General features: G+C 34.3%; 1 protein-coding gene across 10 annotated transcripts in view; it reads right to left on the reverse strand.

Annotated features, from left to right (window-relative positions):
* The window catches only part of LOC128885914 (peripheral plasma membrane protein CASK), a 244341-nt gene that overhangs the window by 24939 nt on the left and 195366 nt on the right, over window positions 1-24036 (reverse strand). For 6 of the 10 annotated variants that reach the window (XM_054140288.1, XM_054140285.1, XM_054140287.1 and 3 more), the window contains 3 exons: window positions 7531-7722; window positions 6422-6586; window positions 5944-6018 (listed from right to left, as the gene is read on the reverse strand). In XM_054140288.1, coding sequence (XP_053996263.1) covers window positions 5944-6018; window positions 6422-6586; window positions 7531-7722 — 432 coding nt within the window. The remainder of the gene's footprint in view (window positions 1-5943; window positions 6019-6421; window positions 6587-7530; window positions 7723-24036) is intronic. The other 4 variants (XM_054140286.1, XM_054140289.1, XM_054140291.1 and 1 more) reach the window with 1 other exon arrangement.

Below are 24036 nucleotides of genomic sequence, written 5' to 3' on the forward strand. Positions count from 1 at the left end.
TGTGTGTGTGTGTGTGTGTGTGTGTGTGTGTGTGTGTGTGTGTGTGTCGGTCGGTCGGGAAACGCGTGAAAACCTTCTTCTATTGGCTACGCTTAATTGAACATCCGATTAACTTCAGAATACAGACTGATTTTACTAAACGAAAGCTTGGCTCTTTCCTACTGTACGCGTCATTTATCATGGGGACGAGGCATCGCATTCGATTAACTATGGGCACTTTGGAGTTCGTTAGCGAGTAATTGAAAGAGTCATTTGTAAGGTAGAAGTGGCACGAATAAATCGTGGCTGGCTTAATTTCAGAAGTCTGCATCTTGCTCCGCGCTCTGTCTATTCTTTGCTGAATTTATGGCGTTGCCAGTATTTGATACTTCATCGTCGAATAAAATTTACTTTGCGAACCAAGCGAACTATCGACTTAAACTTTAATAGTTTCTTAATTCGAGACTGTCATATCTTGCTAATTAACATTCCAATAGATGTTTGTATTATTTATTATAGAATTCAAATATATATTGTATAGTCTGTACAACACTTCAACGATAATTCCGCGTTAAACAATCCTGAGTGAGTACACATTTGTCGTGGGAAAACTTGGATTTAAAAAGATGCAAGTTTAAATAGTCATGTGACAACTTGAAGGGGGTACACGCAATTGTCATAGCCAACATTTAATAAACAATTTTTAGAAGATTTATATACATATTTTCATCCGAAACAAAGAATAATTGTACAGTTCAGGAAATGAACTTAATATATAGATTTTTTGGTTAAGATATAATTTGAGAACGTCTCATTTGAATCATACCAAACAAATTATTGGCCATTTTTAAATATATCATAACACAGTAATTTATATATGAAGTTTAATATTTATACTGTAAAATTCCATTTTGTTTGGGATTCAAATAGAGAAAAAAATTCTTGAATTTCAACTGTGACAATTACAACCTCCTTCAAGTGTTGTGTTACTTTTGCTCTCTTATTAGTATGTGAATTAGTATTGTTATTGTAAGGAACCAATACTGCACACAATTACAATTGTAAACGAAAACGCACAACAAGGTTACACTAATGCTTACAAATTGGTGCTTCATCCTTTGAGCATTGTCTTGAGGAAACCGTGGAACTTTCATCTTCCAAGATATCAAAATTAAAGGATTTCTCGCTTAAACTATCTGCGTTGACCTAGTTTCGTTTCTTTCAGCAATTCAATTTCCAGTAAATCGAAATTCGATACAATTCCATCGTTTTGTAATGCTTATCGATTCATCGAGCACATCCGTTCCCTCGTTTCGCGTTTTGGGATAATTAGGGGGTACCAGAAGCCACGGGGATTCGATACCGATGAAACAATGAGGTTCAGTCAACAAGTAATTTCCAATAGGTACGTCAATTGGTACAAATTGTCACGTAATAACGAAATTGTTACCGCTGAAACGACAATTCTGGAAAACAAACCTGCTCGTCTGGATTAGTGTTCTCTCGCGCAGAATCGTTCAAATCAAAGAACGATGCAACGAACAATTGTGGAAATTGTTGCAGAATAATTACTTTTTTTTTTTGTATTCTGACGCCAAGTTATTGGCTGTTTCAAGTCGCTACACAGACATCTGGACGGAAATGGGGTTTAGAAAGGGATTCTAATCCTCTAAATTATTGATAGAATCTATAGGCTAATTATATTTTGCCTACAAGACTTTCATCAGACTTTCATAGACAGAAATCAGCTTGATAATAGAGGATGGTGAAAAGTTGTAGCGATTTTCAGTGTATTTCCTAGCAAGTTTCTTGGTGGATCGTATGAAAACTCACGTTAGTGAGAGAATTAAAACCAAATCTCGATAACGTAATCTGTAGTACGTAGTACAGGCTGAAGACTTCTGAACGTACCTTTTATTTCAATTACATAACTTTTTTGGAGTCAAGTGTTAACTTTCCTCAATGGGCGGAAAGTATGAGTACAATGCAAGGACAAATTATAGACAAAGAATTCATATTATTTTCCGAGTTCCAACAATCCCTTCTGTCATCTGTGTCTAATAGTTTTCTATTAACGTAGAGTTCTATAGACAATTTATACAATGTAGTCTAACAGACAGCATTCTATCGAAATACCTTACAAAATTGTAACACAGAGTTCTTCTAAGACTACACGACCAATATATGCGGGCAACGAAAAATCATTTGTATCGTCAATTGTATTTTTATATCCACGCCATTAATAAACATTCTGCACGATTGCCGTGCAATGCAAGTTAGGCAACTTTATTCCGTGACCAAGTATCCTCAATTCTAGGGATTAAGTTACATTTACTACTTTTAATCTATATAGTCTAATGGTCAATTCCCAAAGCATTTCATGGGCAATGTCGTGGGAAAGAGACAACCTAAATACAATATCGATTTTGGCGATTCTGGCATCGTTCAATTATGCTAATATGAGTTCATTTCTATAGAAACTTTTAGAGAAATTTCTGAAAAGGGTTTGAGTGCCAAAATCAAACGTTTCAACTAAAAATTCTTAATTGACACTCGGTCTCCTTTATATTTTCACTCTACTGCCATTACTCTAACAATGAGACTGTACATGACATTGACTGCACCTGACTGACGATGAGTAAAAAGTGTAGCTACTTGTTAAAATATAGAATTGATGAAGCAGTCTTACAAAGTTTGCTAACTAGAAATTATCACAAACACAGGGACCAGCAAATATACTAAATGGATAAACAAATGGAACTGGTTAATATTACGTTGTTAATAAATTACATATTTGTATAAAATATATATAAATATTATAACATATATTATAAAGTACAATTATATTATAATATTATGATATATATATATATTTTTGATAAATACAAAATACGAAAGCACAGCAATTCCATTAACAATAGCACCTATCACTGAAACCTTAAATAATATTTTAGTCGATGACACCTGTACAAGCGAACAGCAATCCCAAACGTACAGTCCAATAACGACCCAGTTGAAGCTTGGAACGATAACAGGGATAGAATTTACAATTGAAACTTGGATCTTAAATTGGGGTCTTTGGAGTTGGTGCTTACAAGTTCAACTATCGACACGTCGAAGAACTACCTAATTGTTTAACTACGTTATACACCGCAACACCTCGGGTATATTCCACGTTGAATCAAAACATCAAGAATCCTAGCGCACAAAGTACACGCTAAGCTACCGTACGAATCGTCTTCTACGCTAAACCTACCGTAGAACTTGGCGTGAAACTATGTGTACTTCATAGAACTATTAGGACAACTACCAAAGTTCCAATCCAATTACGTTCGAATCGCTCTCGACCGCCCAAATAAAAGAGTAGATGCATAGAAAGCGATAGAAGTTCTTAGAGAATCGTTTACACGTGAGAAATCGAGCGTATCTACCAACGTCTGCGACCTAATCACCGACCGAAACTTCATTCTTGATCTTTATTAAAAGACGACTAGATCACTCCGAAGGTCTTGGAAAGTGTATGTACGTGGAGAATCATGTAAGGATTAAATTATAGATTCGAATAGGATCTAATTAGGCTAACATTTTAGAGAAATTAGTCTTTTGGAACGGTGACTTTCCGAGGAAGCATTTTCGTGTAATTTGCTTAAAATTTAGTTTTCTATCTAAGTTTAGGGTATATTGTATAGTATCATTGTAGAACACCAGGAACTAGACAGAAATAATTAAGTTTCAGAAAATTGGCAAGTTTTAAAGATTATAGAGATAAATATGTTTATGAGACTATGAATATATTACCATATGGTTGGTTAGACCGTGTCTGGTTATTGAAAAGAAAAGCATCTACAAAGGATCATCCAAATAATGTCCACGCTCTTGAAGATAGGAAAAATATTAATTCTTAAATAAATTTCTTATGGCAATACATTTTTGTAATAAGTAAAAGCCTGAAGAATATTTCGAGGTCACTCTATTTTTTTCTTAACGTTATTATTAACTTATACTACATGCTTTCGAAATTTTAAAGCGAACGAGATGAGTATATAGCTCGTATCTCAGCAGATTTGTAGATCACAGTGCGTTCTGTTAGATCTAACAACGCTAATATCATTGTTGATAAATTGTACATTGTTATCCTATGTATCTCGTAAAAAATAAAATCAAAAGTAGGTTTTCATACAACTCGACTACGCAAGCACTATGTACAAGATTCAATGGCAAGAAAAAAATTAATACAGATTGAGAAATAATAGAAATATGTACTAAAATTTAAAAAAATACACAATTGTTTGACAGAAATTAAATAAAAAATACAACATAAAATGTCCCATTTAAATGGAAACGAAAGATTAAACTACAGACTTTTTTTTTAAGTAGGTAAATACTTTCAAGTAATTAAAATAATTTTTCCCGAGAACGAAAGAATGCACACATTTACATTTTCGAGTTATATTTGCATGTAGTATCACTTTTTTCTTACTAATCTAGATACTGCACGAAATTTTATATATATCCTAGAACCGAATTGCGGCAAGAAATCCAATATGCTGCTTTGAAAGCATGCAGAATATTCAAAGTAATAAAAGTACATTGGCACTAGGTCACCTATCTAAAACCCTTAGTAAATACTCTCCAATATATCTTTAATGTTGGAACAAAATATATTAAACGAGATAATGGACAAATAATTAAATTTTCTTTTAGATCAGGATTTTAAGTGACAGAATTTTGTGTAACAGAATATAATGTAAAAACCATGTTCTATACTGATCAGTATTTAGATTATCAATGTTGTATTTTTCATTTACAGCTATTACGAAAACGTTACAGTATATTTATTTTAAGTATACATATGCAATTGTTTCTGAAATTAATGAAGATACAAGAAGGTTGTTCGAGTTGAAATTCAATACAACTTGAATTTGTGGGATGATAATTTGTAGAGATTATGCGAATGGCTATGACTCGTGGAAATGAATTCAGTTTTTTCCACATTCTAAATAAAGAACTACTGTGACTAAATTTTTTGGAAACATTTTGTAAATGATTAAAGAAGAATATATAACATTTTCCAGCAAGATATGTAGAATAAAAATGTTTTCTAAGCCTTAACAAAAGTTAAAATGACACTAAAATCTGGAAATAATTAATTTAAAAAATTACATATTACCATCGGCAGTAAACAACTCCTCCACCTTTTTTGCACCCTCCATAGTTCGAGAAACAATTGCAATAGTAAAATGAAAATGACCATACCGCACTCTTTAGATTCATTAAATATTTTCGAATCATAGAATTTTCTTGCATGACCGCCAACTTGATTTGTCTCAAATACAACTACCCTCAAACTTCATCTTCTATTCTATAACAGTATTACAACTATTCCTAGTAATTGATCAATAAGTTTGCCAAACCAGTCAAAGAGCTTCCAAGAAGAAAATATCAACAGCCCCCACTTTAGAACAAACAATAAGGATTATTGTCGTTACAAAAATCGCAACTGTATATTCAACACATAAACTAACTAATCTTTGAAACTGGTATACGTGCCACGCAACGTAATACCACTAGAAATGATTTCTAACCTTCCAAAGGTAAGAAGAAGAACGCTGAAGCCTACCCAACAACAAAACAATGTTAATATCTACTTAAACGGGCGTCAGTAAAGCTGTGAAGACCTATCAGTGACCTATCAGAGCCTATCGTTTAAGATTTCCGCGATCTGAGAGCCGACAACGGGTTAAGCCGCCGTCTGGGCGTACTCTCGGTTGAAGAGGCGGCACTTTTGTTTTTCGAAGGCTTAGACTTACTCTTCTCCTTGCTCGTCGTAGCCGAAGAGGTTTTCACTGATTTCCCGGACTTACTTGCAGCAGCGTCCGAGCTGGTGCTCGTTGACACTGTCGCGGTTGTGACTTTAGTTACTGTAGTGAGGTTCTGGGATTGGGTTTGGGGTTTAGGGCTTACTTGTACCTCACAGGGTGGTGGCGCGCTCCTGTAAGATGGCACGATTTTGAAGGTGACTGATCCTCGTGCTTCACGCTGCAACAGAAATCGTATTTCTTAACGACGTAAAGCTTTTTACATACAAGTGGAAGTACCAAGTAATAAGCAGACACACACTTGTGTCTCATAAAATCGATTTTCTCAAAACCTAATGCTCCTATCAACAAATTGTATTTCACATTTTTTATATATTAGGTTGTCTCAAAGATTTCTTTCGCGACTTGCCCTTAGTTATTTTGTGTGACAGTGTTTATATAAATACACAAACTTAACGTTTAGATCTTGATGTTCTAACAGTGATTGAGCAAAATGGATTGTAGAGAATTCAGTCATAAAACATAAAATATTAATAAAATGGAAGAAACCAAAAAGGAATCTATGCTTAATTGTTTCGAGTTTGTGACCACTCTGTTCGTCATCTATCATTAACTATACTCACGAGTATTTTTTGCAAGGCATTGATAGATTGATTGGCCACTGATATCCCGTTAATTTCTCTAATCTCGTCACCAACGTGAAGAGTCGCTTGTCTATGTATCATGCCACCGTGCATAATTCGTGCCACCACGCACTTTCCATCTGCGTTCATTTTTAAAGTGATTCCCTGTAAACAGACAAACAATTTCTTGCTACATTATGAATTTTTATATCATTCAGTGGGATATTCTTTGCTCGTGGAAAACACGAGAGGAAGGCACACACAGAAATAAACTTCAGTTGGAAAAGTGAAGGAATAAACGTTACTGAAACTTCAAGGAGCATTATACAAATGAAGTTATTTGAAGTAGTAAACTCAATAATTTCTTCGCCGAGAAGTCACGTCTTTTAATAAGGAACATCGACAAAATACCCGACATCAATTTTTCTAAAACTCTGTGAGTTTGCACATCAGCCAGAAAATAAACAACACGTATTTTCTTATCTGCGGGAATTCGAGTTTAAGGGGTAGAACTACCCTAGAAAGTTTTACCCCTATAATGATACCGTGAAACATATTGGAGGTGTAGGGAAGTTTTTTAATCAAAGTCTACATGGTTTTTGACGCAATATAACGTGGCTATGTGCCAGTGAAAAGGCTAATATAATAAACAAATTGCTTTCACACGTTTCCTTTTCAATGTGTATGAGAATAAAACAGTAGGTTACTTTTATTTGATATTAGCTGAGAAAATTTCTCTTAATGTTTTTACAGAATTCTACAAAGGAATTTTAAAACTATTTTTTTACTCAATCCTACATAATCCTTTGTTGTGTTCAATAAAATAATTTAAAGAAATACTTGAAATTTTTGCAATTATTAGTTCAAAACTATTTGTCGACCTACAATGTTTTTTTTCTATTTAAATTATGATGTAATTATAAGTTCAACGGAATAAAAATTATGAAATGAAATGATATTGTAAATAATTAAATACATTATATAAAATTAAGGGTACAGTGTAAATTAAACAAATTGTATATTGGTAATTCTAAAGATGATTACAAGTAAGTGGTTGGCATACTTAATTTCCCTTTTTAATAAATGAGGCATTATTGCGATTATCTTACCATTGGCTCATCGGTGTTTTTCTGGAACTGGACAAGTCTTACGCGCGTTACGTTTTCGAGGTCCAGATCACCATTCTGTCCCTCGAGATCGTCACCACCGTTCAGATAAGGAAGAAGAGGCGGTGGCGTTACCCTAGTGGCTTCTTCGCCGTAAACTTCGTGTCCAGCTACGTCGTGCGCTTGCAGGAGCGCCTGCAACAAAGAACAAAAAATTGCGAATTAAAACATGCTATCCAGAATAAAATATTCACAAATGCTTAATTTGAAATTTAGTAACGTTGAAAATAGTAAGCTTACCATTCAGTTTATAATTTTAATTATATATTTATGTGTGGCCTGGAGATAAAGAAATATGGCTTATTTATGAACGATAATTAGGTATTTATAAATGGAAATGTTTAAAATAATTTATTTAACTTGATTAGGAAGCCAGCAGAAATTTAATTTCTATCATTTGTAAGTTTCAATATATTTAATAACTGTCATCTTCAGCGCAGTCGGTATGGAACGAGTCCTCGAAATTTCGTAGCTCTCAAGAAACAAACATTGGTGATGACACATTTCATCAAACCGCTCCCTTGATTGCGACACATAGGTCCTTCTATCGTTCGAAACAAGCTATTTGCTCAGGACGTACGAATTTGTGGTTGAATCGTGGCCTTGGTGCTCCAAGTTTCTAACTCCTATCTGGACACGTTCCAAACCGCAAACTTCTGCAAACTGCCTCAATTATACGACTGAATTCAACTAGTTCTTAGGGGTAGTCCATCGCTAGCTTCAATTATACAAATCGCCAAAAGTATCAAGTCAGGCTCGAAAAAGTAATCCGACTTTCAACATGAATTTCATTTTACTTTGGTATCCAAAGTTTTTGCAAGATTTAAATACAAAACTTAATAATTTATCAGTGCTATAAAATGTTAAATACTATCAAATTTTGTATTTAACGTAAACGTTAAATCGTCCTAACATCGTATAAGAAATTACACTTCAATAAATGTTTCAAATATACCAAACATTTAAATAAATATAAGGACAACTGTGTTATAGTAGTGACGGATAAACAATGGAAATTTGTCTTCGCTTCAATGAACTGAACGTGCTTTGAAAGTTTGGCACGAGTGGTAATGGGCGTTCGAATCTCTGTCTTGAAAAGATAGGAAACACTCAAGACTCTAAACTTTTGGATCGCTTCGTATAGTATTCGAAACCAGACGGGTTTCCAAGAGTCTTCAAAGATGTTGAGAAGTTTCGATTCCACTTGAACATCTTTATTGTTCTTCGTAGTCTTAATTAGTCATGAATCTCTTGGTCGAGGAGTCGATAATAAAATATTGCAGTAAACCATTGTTTACTACAGATATTCTTTTGTTGAAGCAATTCGTTTTACGACCGATTATTTATTATGTTTTGCAAACCGACAACATCACAATTTATTCTGGAATATTGTTCTTTTCAGTACACCCTGTATTTTCAGATATTGAGACAGCATTAGAAATTGTAGACTTTGTATTTGTATAAGGATTGTTCAAATAAAGTAATGTTTTCTAAAGTTTTTCATAATTCTATAAGCTGTATAAAATTGCAATCCTATTTTCAATTTTCAATTACTTCAAAATACTCATATAGGATCTTGGTAATAAACGTGCTTGGAAACAATGATGCTCGAGTTAATTAATGGCTTGGCTTCCAGTGATGTTTCTTCATTAAGAGGGTTCATTACCATGTGCCATTTCGATCATCTATTATGGTTTCCTTCAAATACGGTGTTACATTAACATACAGTTACAATCAAATTAAATTTTATGTACATGAAGAAATTTCGAATAAAAAGAGATTTATCAAGAGTCCTTTAACATAAATAAATTTTCATTCAGATATAACTCTATATTAACATAACATAATGCACGATCAAAGTTATAAGAGATGGTAGAAATGAAGAAATGTTTTGATGAAGAAACATTTTTTTGTTATTATATAAGATGTTGTATTAATTACCAGTTTTCAATTTTCGTTAATAATTCATACGTACCTATTATAACGTTTGGAGATGAAAATGAAATAACTGTGCATATTCAGCCATTTATTGGTTGGACTATATATTAATTAATTAATACAAGTACAGATATCTAAGCAATAATATCATTTTACGACTTCCATATAATAAACTAAAATTCATGGAATAAAGAAGAACTCTGAAAGTAAAAACATACTTATGGTTCAAATTGAATATTAATTCATCCATGCACGTACCGATATTCAAGATATAATTCCATTATATAATTATCTAGAAATAAAATAGAATTCACGTAACGGAGTCCCGCAACGTTCTTGGGCTTTCGCAATCTCCTGTTACGTCTAAACATCGAAACGATTCGCATCTGAGGTCACGGATATCGTTCTTTCGCGAGCCCTGTACAAATATCCGCGGTTACAACGAGACCAGAGAATTATCTAATGGCGAAACTGTTGTACTGGTTTCGCTGTGTAAACTATACAAAAGGGAAACAAAACTGGCTAACTTTAGAATGCGGTAATACCAGGAACTGGCTCTTCGCGCTATCGAGTTTCAGCCGTCACGTTCGGCGGGCTCTCCTGGCCCTTTACAATCCCCGTAACGAGAGAAAAGTCACGTCAGTTGACTCGAAAGCGGAAGAAGAAACGGTAGAAAAGTGGCGACAACTCCTTGCTGCATTGACACATGATACGGCATGTCGCGGGGGGTCGGTACGCTGCAAAGTGTCGGGATAATTCGTTGGAACGGTGCCAGTGTCTGAAGCGTGTGACTGATGCGGATACGGCAGTTCGAATTCTTGCAGTATTGGCGGGTTAGCCAGGAAGAGATGTTCCTATCATGCACACGGTGACCCAGCAATCGTGGCAAAATTCGAAGGGATGCTAGTCTTCGAGCAGAAATAAATCAAAAGTCAATAGTAATATTGTCTTCTTTGGCACTTTAATCAATTACCGAACAGGAATGAATTGTTTTATGTTAACAATAAAATGTATAGAGGCGTATCAGTCTTTCGTTCCAATTTTATTCTACTCTTCAAAAGTTATAAAAAGAAATTTGTTTTAAGTGTTTCTACCTCAGTTAATAGTTAAATCTCCAGAGCTATTTTCTACTGCATTTTTATTTCATTTTTCGTAAATTATGAAGAGCAATAAAATAAGTAGTTGAACCTCCAAAGCTGTTGTATGTTGCATGAATTGAATTTTATTGTTAAAAACATGGAAGGAATTATTTCTTCCATACCTCTACACGGATCAATTAAATAATATTCGATTAGACAACAAGAGGTTTTGTTATTTGAATTTCATTTCATTCCTCCTAAAATTGTAAAAATAAATTATAAATAAAATCCTATTCAATTTGAACAATAGATTGGTGCAACAGCACAGAGCTTTGATGAAATTTAATTTAATTTCTCGAAAATTATGGAAAGAAATTAATTTTTGGACATTCGTGAATACATGAATTAATTAATACCATTTGTAAACTATAATAAATTGAAAATTTTTAAGTTAATATATATAATTTTTAAATACAATATGTAATCACTGAGTAGAATACTCGTGGTTGTAATTTTCATTAATTTAGAACAATTTTTTTTATTTTATTCCAAAATGTATATAATTGAAGAGTATACAAATTTACAACTACGAAGACGATATTCCAAAACAATTGCTCATAACTAGTACTCTGAAATCTAAATTATTTTTATGTACATGTAAATTGAAGTCGATACAAACGAGGTCAACGTATCATTTCTCAAGTATCTATACCCAATAAATAAAAAAATAAGAAATAATCTAGTAGCATAACCTCCTATATTAACATAATTATTCTAATATCGAGAAGTCATGTGCAAATTATCTCGCTTATGAAACACCTTTTAGCACACTACCAACAGCTGTAAATAATACTTGTAAACCGACTATCACCGGGGTGTCCACGATCACATTGTATTCCACATTTTTCATTTGTTTTCGCATGAAAAATCACTCTTTTTCGGTAGCGTGACGATTGCTCGAGCACTTCGTGGATGGCACAGGTTTCACACGAGGGTACGAGCGTTCCACGAGGTCGAAACCTCTCTGTTGTCACGCGATAGGTTGGGACAGAAGGAAATACGAGTGTGCGAAATACGTTCGTCCTCGCGCTCGCTTGAAATCGAGCCAAAATCGTCGAATGGCTCGCATTGATAGCCGCGCCACGTTTCTATTTCCCGTGTCCCGCGGACGCCCTAATCTATATGCAAATCCTACTTGCGCGGGAAAGCATGTGTGAAGTGAAACATGCGAGAGAGCACTGATACCGGGGCAATATTAATCTTTGATTCTCGCAGAAGACCTATGGGCGCGTGGATTATGCTGAACGTGCTGGATCCAAATAAAAACCGACGATACTAGGGATGAAGGACGATGTCGAACAATTCCCTAGCAGCGAAATATTAGTTTCAGGCGAAAGACTTGTATCGAAGATTTAGTTTCGACACAAGGATTTGCGATTCTTAGCATTGGGTCATTTTCGAAATCTGTAAAGGTTAATTTACTTTAGATATGAGAATGAGAAATAATAAATGTCTATAGATATGTGTATATAAAACTGTAACGTAACAAAAAGGTTATTACGATGCAGTACAAACAGAGGATATTAACATCTATATAAAGATGTAAATTGCATATCTGAAGATTACATTAACGATAAGCAATGTGAAATTTAATAATAAGTGGATTATCATACGCGAGGGAATTTTAATATAACGCTGAGTTAGCATAAGTATAATGGTTTTACTGTTGTCTAAAGCATGTCAAGCATGGTGTATCGCAATGAACTAATATACAGGAGATTAAGTTTGCTGGGATGAAAAAGTAATTTGATACCTGTATGAATGAAAATGGTGAATAACATTCTTAATCCATATGCACATGTTTAAAACACCTGAATGAGGAATTTTAAGATTGTCGATTTGATATATTTTAATATAACGTTTTCTTCTGAATGTTATTTGTTTTAAGTACATATAAATCTTAAATTACGTGTGTGTTTAAAATAAATAAACACGTAATCTAGGCAACTACATTAAATTGTTCAATTGTAAGTATTAAAACCACCATAAAACGAATTATTCATACACTGAGTAAATTAAATTCGTTATACAGTACAGTCTTTCATAATATTTAATCTAAGCGAAAATGTTCTTGCAATATTCACAAATTCTCTAACACATCTTCCTTGTCAGCAGTAAATATCCAAATTAGAAATCTCCTAAGTCGCAAGGTCTATTTTTATATTTATGTATTTGTTCAGTAAACAATCTCCACGTAAAACTTGCATTTCCTGACTCAAATCACTTTTGAATTCAAGCCAAAATAAACATTAGAGAGGAAAGATGTGTGCCAAGGTACTCCACAAGATGCACTCATGGTTTTGCATCTGGAAAAAGAATTTCGTGCCAGTTTCGATAGCATTCACCGACAGCGTTAACGTCGTTAATTACGGCAGCTTCGTCGAGTATTCATTAATTAGAGACCGTTCGCCTGTCGGGTGTGCGCCGCCCATTAAGCGTTCTTTCCGGGTTGAAAACCGAACGAGAAGAGCAAAACAATGCGCGCCAGTCCGAGTCGATAGCGTTGAATACGATACTTTCGGTCTTTCCATGCGAATTCGAGCATATTCCTCGATGACTATTGAACATCCTTCGTACTTACATTCGTTGTCTGCTTAATTATCGACAGTATCTTAAATAATATTCCCAACTTTGTCCAGGTGCAAAATGGAATCCTTTAAAATAAATATCGACAAAATTCTCTAACCTTATTCAAAATACAAATTTCATGAATATCGAACTATTAATGGAACTTTTCAACGCAAACATTTACAATCGATATCAAATTTTCTGAAATTAATTTGTTATTAAATTTCGTATGAAATTTCTATAGTAAATGTAGAATTGTAATAATATGGGAAAATGGATCCATTGTAGAAATAATTACACGAGAAATATCGCGTATTGTTTGTACGCGACAATAATGATAATTCCGTTACTGATGAACGATCTTCGCCGCAGTTGATCACGTGAATTTATGTGGCTTGAAAAGTATAAATTATCTTAATTCTGGCTAACGTTTAGGGGTATTACGACCGGCTGAACCGCAACCGTTCGTAGCCGCGTTTGCATGCCAATGAGCCAGTTAGCGATTTTGAGGGTAGAATAATATTGTTCCATGCAAATGTCGACGGAATATATCTGCCACGTGGGTATTGGGTTGCAATCGGAAGCCATTGTATTGGTTCAACGAACTAAGTCACCAATCCGCGAGATCTTTTGATTACGGCGACTTTGCTGTATGTTAATATGATGCAAAACGTTCGGCTCATCGGGAAATCTGAATAATCGTGGTCTAAATACCGTTTACTTCTATGTTATTCACATGCTAATTTACGTAATTTACATATTTACTTCTACAGACGAGTTTAAACATTTAAGAAAGAGAAACAGGAAATAAGTATTGACATGGACGAGTATTTCTCACAATATGTCTAAATTTACTTCAAATTATTGGAGGTTCGATTAATAATACTAACTAAATTTTATTCAATTGCTCTGACGTCTTTACAGCAGGTAAAATAGATAAGGCTTAGCTGAAATGGTTATTTTGCAATTTCAACTCATTAACATATAAGCTTAAGTGTTATTTTTACTGTGCTGTTCTTACCAGTGTACTTCTAACTTTGATCTTACTTACATATGGATTAAAATAATAATAAAGAATGTCCTTTTAGTAGAGTGATGATACTAATAATTTTAAAATTGGATTTACTCGACAAGGGATGCTAAAAGTTGATTGTATCAATAACAATGAATTTTCAAAAAGTATTTTAAAATTTTTATATAAAAAAACACAAATAGAATACATACGTTAGTTTAATATCAAATGAATATACACATGATAGCGATTAAACATAATAGGTGATGTCCTTTATGGGAGCACCATGACTACCCTGTTAGGAGTATTTTCTCATTAACAAACAACGTCCTAAAGCCATTTCGAGAAATCCTTCATAAGGTCCCTAAGGAATTGCAGATCGATTTCGTTTACAATCTTTGAGGATCGTATTCAAGAATCACGTGAATCGAGGAATGTTATGAAAAATGAATACTGGAGACAGATAGATGTCAAGCAATATTGTCCCTAGAGCCATAAGGAAAACACCGAGACGAGAATCAGGCGACGAGGTTGCCTCGATGTGTACGTAAAAATGGTGCTTGCGTGTCACGTGACGAATGGACACGATTCGCCTTGCCAAGGGCCATTGATTTTGCCCGATTTATTTGGCTAAAGCCGTTTCCGCGTGCTTCGACCGAGTTATTGCTCGTACTTCGTGTGTTATTTACAGTTCTCTCGTGCCATGTAAATAGTAAGAATAGAGTTCACGTGGATACAGGGTATATCGTAAAAGTAACATTTAGATAAATGTTAGGACACAGGAGCAATGGAAACAGATTCTGTCGCAGTTGAACCTGGTTACATAGATTTGGTAACTTGTCAAGCCATTTGGGAAGACTTACGACGTGAGAAAAATTAAAGTTTGACTACATACATAAATTTAAGAAGTATTATAACAGATGAATATCGCTTGATCAGGCTAAGGACATAGGAAAATGAAAGTAGTTTAAGTTGCAATTGAATCTGAATTACACAGATTTGATTACAAATAAATACAGATTGCCACCGTAACATACAAGTATCACTAGGCTCAACTAAACTCATAAAAGCTCACAAGAGACAAATCATCGATCCAAGTAGGCCTGAGTTACATGGATTCACTTAAGTTTAAGTCCAAGTTACATACGATTTTCAAACAGCACCGCCTGACAGATCCTGACAAACGATTATGTCCTTAATATCTTATCCAAATAGTAAATTGTTATACGATCCACTTGGAATCCTCTCCTCGTGAACTTGTGTTGAAATCTTCGTGATTGTTCTTCAGGAACTCCCTCAGCAGGATGAGTTACCCTTCTGAGGGTACCAGCAACCCGATGATACGTAACTTTGCTTTTTCGAGTTGAGAGATAATTCCAGACTAATCGAACCCAGGACTTCGGGATAGGAGTTGGATAGGGAAACTTTCAATGGATGATAAATTCTAGTGAAGACTGGGTAATAAGCAGATTCAACCTGCTAGGACCTCAGGGTGCAGTTTATCAAACTTCCACCTTGGTTCCTAACTGAGGTGGGTGATGTCATAGAATCCAATAGTTGTCTAACTCTATAGAGGAAGGTATCAGTGAAAATAGAAAGTGGATATGCCAAAATTCAAAATAAAACCGGGAATGATAATTATAATATTGGTCTCTATTTCAACGTTGTAATTAAAACGGATAATATTAGGATAACTATACTTGGGGTTTGATAGAACTTACCCCTCGAGCTGAAGAAAATATAGATTTGAGTTAGGAGAAGCAGGCATTTTCTTCTCAGAAATTTCATTTTCAGTTTTGTAAAATATCGGAACATTATATGACTGCATAAACAATCAGAGTTTTATCTCTGGATGTTCACTTATTCGACGGCTCTTTTGTATTTTTAATGGCCAGTTTTATACTCTTATCAGCAGCAGACCGAATAGAGGCATATTGAAAAGACGGAATACTGAACTTTAATGAGGACTGTAATTTACTTTCAGCTCTGGCACAATCAAAGCTGTAATTTTACTGGAAATTATTTCTAAGTCAATAATTCATAGAACTTTTATATTCAAATTCAATCAATCATTATTATTATTTGGTTTATGTATATTTCATAATAATGAGTGAGTTACAGGACTCCACAATAATTCCACGTTAATTATTATAATAGAAAACTGAAACACTTTATTACTGTAAAAAGGGAAAGAAAATATTCTCAAAATGTATATATTCTATGTCATTTTGGAAGTATGTTTAAAATACCTCTGGGGTCTCTAAACGTTCCAGCAGCTCGAATGGCGACACGGAAACTGTTCCAGAAACAGAATCGGTAAATCGAGGAAAAGATCTAGAAGGACTTTCGCCGCAAGCTAAAATTTCCATCAAAGAACCCGAGGTGCAAATAGGAATGGGCTCTTTTGGGTGTGTTGCACATGACAGGAAAGTCAATATACATGTAACGCAACTCGTCGGTGCCTGTACACGACGTAGTTATACGACTAAGCTATAGGTGATGCATACATTCGAGATAGAAATAGCAGATTATGCATATGTTGTGGCCAAAAAATCCGTAACAGAATGTGTTACAGCACTCCACGGATAGAAATAGGGAAAACATGTTGTATGAATTTGAAGTGAAAAATTCGATAAAAGTTTGAGGCAGAGATGTGGAACTTGTAGACTTTTAAAATCTATTTTGATGTTTATTTGAATTGAACGAAATGAAAAAATAAATACAGAGTAAAGAAGAAAGGTTTTGCAGAATATTTTTGTCCTCCAGTATCTGACATTCTATTATAGAATACTTTGGAGCACTTAGAGGAAATTTTTTGTCAATGTAGAACTTCAAAATAAAAGTCTATTACGAGATAGAAATTGATGAAAGTGATTTTCAATAATATATGGGCCAATATTATGGTTAAGAAATTTTTGAACAGACATATGTAATCATTTTATAATTCAATTTTTTTTTATGTATTTTTGACTGTCCTCAACTAATTATTGTATTTTTTATAACATCTGTAGGGAATTGTATTTTCGATACGCTTGATCAGTTAGGTTGTTATCGACCCTCCGGGACTTATCTCGCGAATAAATGTACGAAGGGCTCCAAAAGAACGAAAAAGGTACAATGGGCTGCAACCATGTTTTTCAGGTTTACGTAGGTCTATTGTAAGCAACCCAAGCGCAAAAATATAGTATTTCCTATATCTCATGATGATGTACTCGCTTCAATAGATAATCCTCCAGAGTCACAATGCAAGCGAGGGCAGACTTCATATTTACATAGAATAACAAATAGAAATATAAAATTAATTATGAATGTACATTAACGCTATTTCTATTAATAACCTACTCCGACCTAAATTATGATGCATTTCTATCATAATTCCAACCAGAAGTTGTACATAAAGTGGAACCCATCGTAGTTCGTCAAGCACAAAGCATTAATTAACTTAAGTACAAAGTATGTTGTCCTTGTGAACACACTGAAAAATCTACTATTAATTTTAAATTAAATTATAAAATCGTATACATTATTCCGCTCGTGCACCATTCCTTGCTTCGTGTATTTTATCGTCGAAAAATGATTAACAACGTTACGTTACCGATGAGGACTGGATTATAATTTTCTCATGAATCTCACACTCATTCATATTTTCCATTGATTCCCATCAGTTTCTGCTCGCCGAAAATAAATAAAGCAACACGGCGCATATTTGATTTGAAAATTTGTGCTGCAGTATTTATTACTATGTATTTTGTTTAACGTATTTATGCCAATGTTTGGAATGATACAGTAGAGAGAAATTTATAGAATTTTATATAAAAAGATATAAAATTTCACTTATTTATTCTTTCTATTTCTTTTACAATTATAGAACTGTTTTTTCCTAGTAATTAAATTTGGAATAATGATTGTATACGTTATGAAACCCATAGATGGATAAAGACTACATTTTAGTATTTAAAGAAGTTATAACCAGTCACTAAATAAATGACTATCCGGGACGGTACAATTGTTCGTTCCAGAATTGAATAGAGCAAATTTGCGAAAAGTGACAACACAAAGCTGCCCTCTTTTACATAATAGCATATTTTCAGTCGACAGCGGCGCTTACATCGGCAAACTTCGCCGCGTTGGTCTTGTTCTTGACCCTAACTACTGCACCAATTTGGAAGCACTTCCCGTACGGTAGGAAGTTCGCGCGAAGAATGCAAAACCTTTCTGTACTCAGCCTGATGAGAGTTGAACGCCTTTTCAAGCACTTGCAGCTACCAACTTGCGTGTAACAAAACGCTCGATGTTCGAAACTGGCCGACGACGACCTTTATCGCGCGGGTATCGCAGCTGCGATAAAATTACGCTCTCCCGATACTAATTTTTCCTTTCGTGACCGAGCTAGAAATATTCAAACGTAATTTCGCGTGCACCCGAGTGCACGGAAAGCGGCGAGTGCGTAATTGCACTTCGACGGAACTGCAATCTCTCTGTCGTCGTGGAAGAAGAATCTCGTAAGAAGCGAGTAAACATTTCCATTTTGAATCGAGGAAAGAAATAACGAGTCATGTCGCCAACCTCGTGAAGAATTCACGTGACTTTAGCGGTCAAAATTTGCACTATATTAAACCGGATGAAAGCAGCTAATGTAGTGTAAAATAAGCTATACAATTTTCAACCGTGTAGTTTTATTTCTTTGAGAGGTTAAATAAATTGCTTGAGAAGACATTCTTGTCATTACAATTATATAATTATTTTCTGAGTCATTTTAGTGGCTGGCGGAATCTGTTGAAAGAGAAAACTGTCAATTCGTTGCATTTCTCTAACCGAGTTAAATTGTATTCAAATATTCAGAAGTAGGAAACACTGCATATTCTAATAGAGAAGAAAACGGAAGAGAGGTCAACCGTATGGAATTTCTCACAGCAAGCAGCGAAGCTTCAGCAGTGAAGCTTGTGTCAATTCAGTGACTCTAACGCTTCGGCAGTCAAGTAGTTCAATCCGTGTCTTGTAAAGTATTAGGTGAAAGAAATTACTTACATTGGAGGAATGTAAAAATAAGAAATAATAGTGTTACTCAATTAAGTATAGATATTTAATATGCAGGAACAGTGTTTTCAAAAATTATTTAATCAGAAGTCATACTTTTCAACAACGTTTTTAGCTGTATTTTGCCTTTTACACAAATACATACGTTGTTTATATTTATTTTATTTTTACTTGTTGTATTTGTGAAATGAAAACAAGAAACGCTAATCACATAATAAAATTCCATTGGTTTAGAAATTATTTAATATTAACATATGCATGAGTGTCCAAATCTAATAATAATAACAATTTGTTTCCTGAATGTATCAATATTAGATTAAAGTAATAAGGTTAGTTTAAAGTAATAAGCAGGCATCGAAATAAATTGTCATTGGTATTAGTGAGACACACCTGTTGACATTCTTTGGGATGTCGATACAACTCAAACATCAAGTACCATTGAGACTTCAAGTAAATGATCTGGATATTCTATTACCACAATAGTGGACTCTTCAAACGAATCGAATAAATTTTTACTCACACAATCAATCAATCGTGGAATGTTTCCAAATCAAACAAGTTATTTTTCCAGAAATCGCACTTCGAAGAAGTGACGTTAAAATTCTTATATTAAACATTCTGTTCCAAAATCCGCAAACTATTATTTACCAGTTTTTAGTTCTTTGTTGTTAAGTATCATCACACCATAAGCGCTCGATTCAGCTGAATCATAGCTAACACGTAATCGAGCGGGGATAGTCGAATCTGGTAGCAGTCTGAGCCACATACTTCTGATTTCCCATAAATTACGAATCAATTGTTCGTATCACCAATTCCGTGGGACATTCAACCCCCCGCGGCCCGCGAACTAGCAAACTTTGGCCCCTCGTTTTGAGCAACTTCCGATGTACGTGATTGTGCAAGTAGACGTGGTCGCGAAATTATACAGATGATAACGGGGAAAAGCGGAAGAACTAGAGAGGGGGCTGACGGGGGTGTGCCGAGCGGACGAAGTTACGAGGGCTGATCCTCGTCGCTGCATACCTACTTCCCAACCGGTAACTATGAGCTTAGTTAATGGTGGACAATTATAAACGGAGTTACGGCGAAAGAATAGGTGGAACAGGAAGCACCGCGAAACAAAGTCGCACGGGAGAAAGATGGATCGCGGTTGAATGCTCATTGTCTTCCTTTTCGCGTGGGTGAAACCTGGCTTTGCACCTTGAAGAGTCACCACTGCATTGATTTCTTCTTAGCGACGTTTTGGATCGTGGCGAAATATTTGAAGAAAACTACTTTTCAAAGCACTGTGTTACGTTTGTTAACAAGTTGTCTGGCAGGTTAATACTGGAAAGTATTGGAAAAATGGTAGAAAATAATAAAAAATTACATAATCTAAAACTTGTAGTCGTATTTGTTATGGGAATCTAACCAAATTAATATTCGGACTTATTTTACTTAACATATAACCATTAGAAATAATTCATTTAGTTACTTAGTTGAAACTTTAAATGTATACATCTGTTTCTAAGGCTTAATGTATACATCAGCATGTAATTATATTGATTGTAAATCGAAAATCAAGATGAACATATGTTTTAAGCTTTGTGTCTAGAATTTCTTTCAATTTTTCCCTTATTGAATTTGTTCCGTTATATTGATTCCACCATCTTGAATTTTTTAATTTGAAGTCCAGATTCGCAATCAGAGACCTCAAAAACCCCCGAATAGAAAGTTTTATTCAGATCGAGCTAATTTTGAAATTTTATACTGCTGTATTGGATCCGCCATTTGATTTCTAAATTTTGAGTTCAGATTTGGAATCAGCGCACCCAAAAAACGCCCTATATACCAAATTTCACGAAAGTCGAGTCATTTTTCACATTTTGTTCCGCCATATTGGATCCGCCATTTCCAATTTCTAAATTTTGAGATCAGATTCGGAATCAGCATACCCAAAAACCTTTAGATACCAAGTTTCACGAAAATCACTCCAATAGAACTACAATGTTTACTATTATTTCTTGGAATTACAACGGCCTTGCAAGGATGCTGTATATAGGTCACTGCATCTGTCAGTCATTTATACTTGTCTATAAAGTAGGAAACATTGAGGTGGCCATATCTCAGCGTAGAATCGTCGGATTCAATCCAAACAAAATTCAAATTAAAGGGCGGAATTTTCCCTATTAAATAAATGTTTATTATAAGCATGAAATATTTTTAAACAATTGTTTATTGTTAATTTTTTAAATGTAAATTTTTGCTTTTAATCGATTTCCATGAAACTTGGTATCAAGGGGTTTTTGTGTGCGTTGAATCCAAATCTGAACTCCAAATTTCTAAATTCAAAATGGCGGATTCAATATCGCGGTACAAAATGTGAAAAGTGACTCGATTTTCGTGAAATTTGGTATCTAAGAGTTTTTCGATATGCTGATTCTGAATCTGAACTCAAAATTTAGAAATTCATGACCAAATTATATTTTTTTTTGTATACCTTTACAATAATACCTTTCAGAATTAAGGATTTCACTTGTGTTTGTACGTTCCGAATAAACTGGGCTACTTATATCTGAACGCGCGCACACTGTAACGCTCTGTTGAAGCAGTACAAACTTTCTCACTGTCGATATTCCCAGCAAACACTAGTTTATTGCTTGATAGATTATTGTGCTTCATCCATTTATCATTATCAATCATCGATGTACCTAAAAGATGATCTTATACAAAGGCGAATAAGAAGAAACGAACAAATTCGTATTTAACTGGTTAAGTTGTCCTCCAATAATTCACGCGAAAGTCACATAATTCAAACAGAACTGTAGCCTAGTTCTTCGTAAGCTAGTGGTAGGTGAAATTGTATGCAAATAGTAGATGATGAATAGAGCAAACGTTTAACGATTTATTCCTGCTGTTTAGTTTTATTTACCTACTGTATAATTCACATTTTAATTTTGATCAAAGTGACGAACAAACAATGATACATTTTTCATACGTTATTCGAATCTTCAATTTAGACAAGAATTTATAATTGAAATTCTTTGTGTCGTTTAAAAACTCATTATACGAACGTACATTTTATATTCACTCAATTGGACTAAAATTATTTAAAAACTCGTTTCAATATACACGTGAAACAAGGATGAATTTTGAATAACATTGAATTAAAGTATAATGAGGCGAATTACAATGAACTAGAAGGTAGACGTCCGTCACAGAAATATTTGTTTAATTTTCACGGGATACTTCCTTCTCCGCAGAATGACGAGAGAAATAATTCCCAGGCAACTTTTATACGCTACTGTAAATTGATATCTATTTAGAAACTTACAAATGACCCAACCATTTTTTAGTCGAGATATTTCCCCGCGCTTTGTCCGTGGACCAAAAAAGAAAATGGAAATTGATAATGAGCATTGATAACAGCAATGAATTTTCTATTTTACTTTAAATATAATTTTTCATTTTAATTAAGTAAAATATTCGCTGATTGGGAACATATTGCTTATAAAAGTTTCAGTTTTTAAATTATATTAAATATTGAAACGTTAAAGCAAACACTGTAAATGCAAATAAATATTCATAACTAAAATTCCCAACGACGTTAAATTGATATATGTCACGAGCGTGAGTTACAAATACATCATAAATATGTAAATTAGAATAGCAACGTAAATAATTAATAATAAAATCATAAATACATCACGTAATTTTCATTTTCTAATCACGAAAGTATTACACGCTTCCTACAACCTAGAATTATGGGTGGGAACATTGTCAGTGTTCGAAGATCAATCGAGAAACAACGGGAGCCTCCGTAAATTTCAATTAATTCTACTAAAACGATCTGGTTGCATGCGTTGCGCTCCAGTTTCGCGGCTTTTGTGCCTCCACACTTCATCGACGTTCCGGTATGTTCGGATTACCGCGTATGCTTTTATGTTAATGTTATCCTGAACGTTTCAAGCTGCCTGTTGCAAAGTGAAATCATAAAAAACGTCAGATTACGGGTTGGTTTCTGATCCCTATTCCGCTTGAATAATTCAGAACGCAATTAACATATTAACTCTTTCGGGTAATCGTGCAACGAAACAACGCTTATGATTGATACGGACATTATTTAGAACACTGTAATTTAAACCTCCCGACTTTGAACCTCTGGATTGTGTTCTCTTGGGTATAATATTTGTTACGTATGAAATATTAACATTTAACTTCGAGGAGGTAAACAGAGAGGTTTAATTAATGAAAAAAAAGTTATCGTTAATAGCATATCATGGGTAAAATTGTAGATTATAGTTTGGCTTATAGTTTAGGCTATAGAATAGATTATAGATGAATGTGCTAGGTTAAAGCTACATTGCATATTTTAGTCATGGATGAATCATTGATTTTTGGATTAAATACATTATAGGACTTTCTATATAAGTTGAGTATAAATTGTGTACGTTCGGATTTAACGCGACTTAGACATAATAAGCTGGATTTATATCTAGCCAGGTCAGCGTTCCTCAGATAAATGATTCCTCTAAAATTTTAGATAGGCGAAGGTTCGCACGAGCTATTTTCTATTCTTTAGAAATTTTAGAAATAATTGCTTAATTACTCACAACTTGTGTCTAGTATTCCGACGCTTCTCAAGTGACATGCATGAGATACTTCGCTAATCGTGCATATACATTACAGTATATGGAATGCATTACAGAGACGCCTAATTTCCATTTTCGCGAAGCGATAAAGCATAATATCAACAGAGTAGGTCGTAACCTTTTC

Source organism: Hylaeus anthracinus, unplaced genomic scaffold (assembly GCF_026225885.1).
Source record: "Hylaeus anthracinus isolate JK02 unplaced genomic scaffold, UHH_iyHylAnth1.0_haploid 11982, whole genome shotgun sequence".
NCBI lineage: Eukaryota > Metazoa > Arthropoda > Insecta > Hymenoptera > Colletidae > Hylaeus > Hylaeus anthracinus.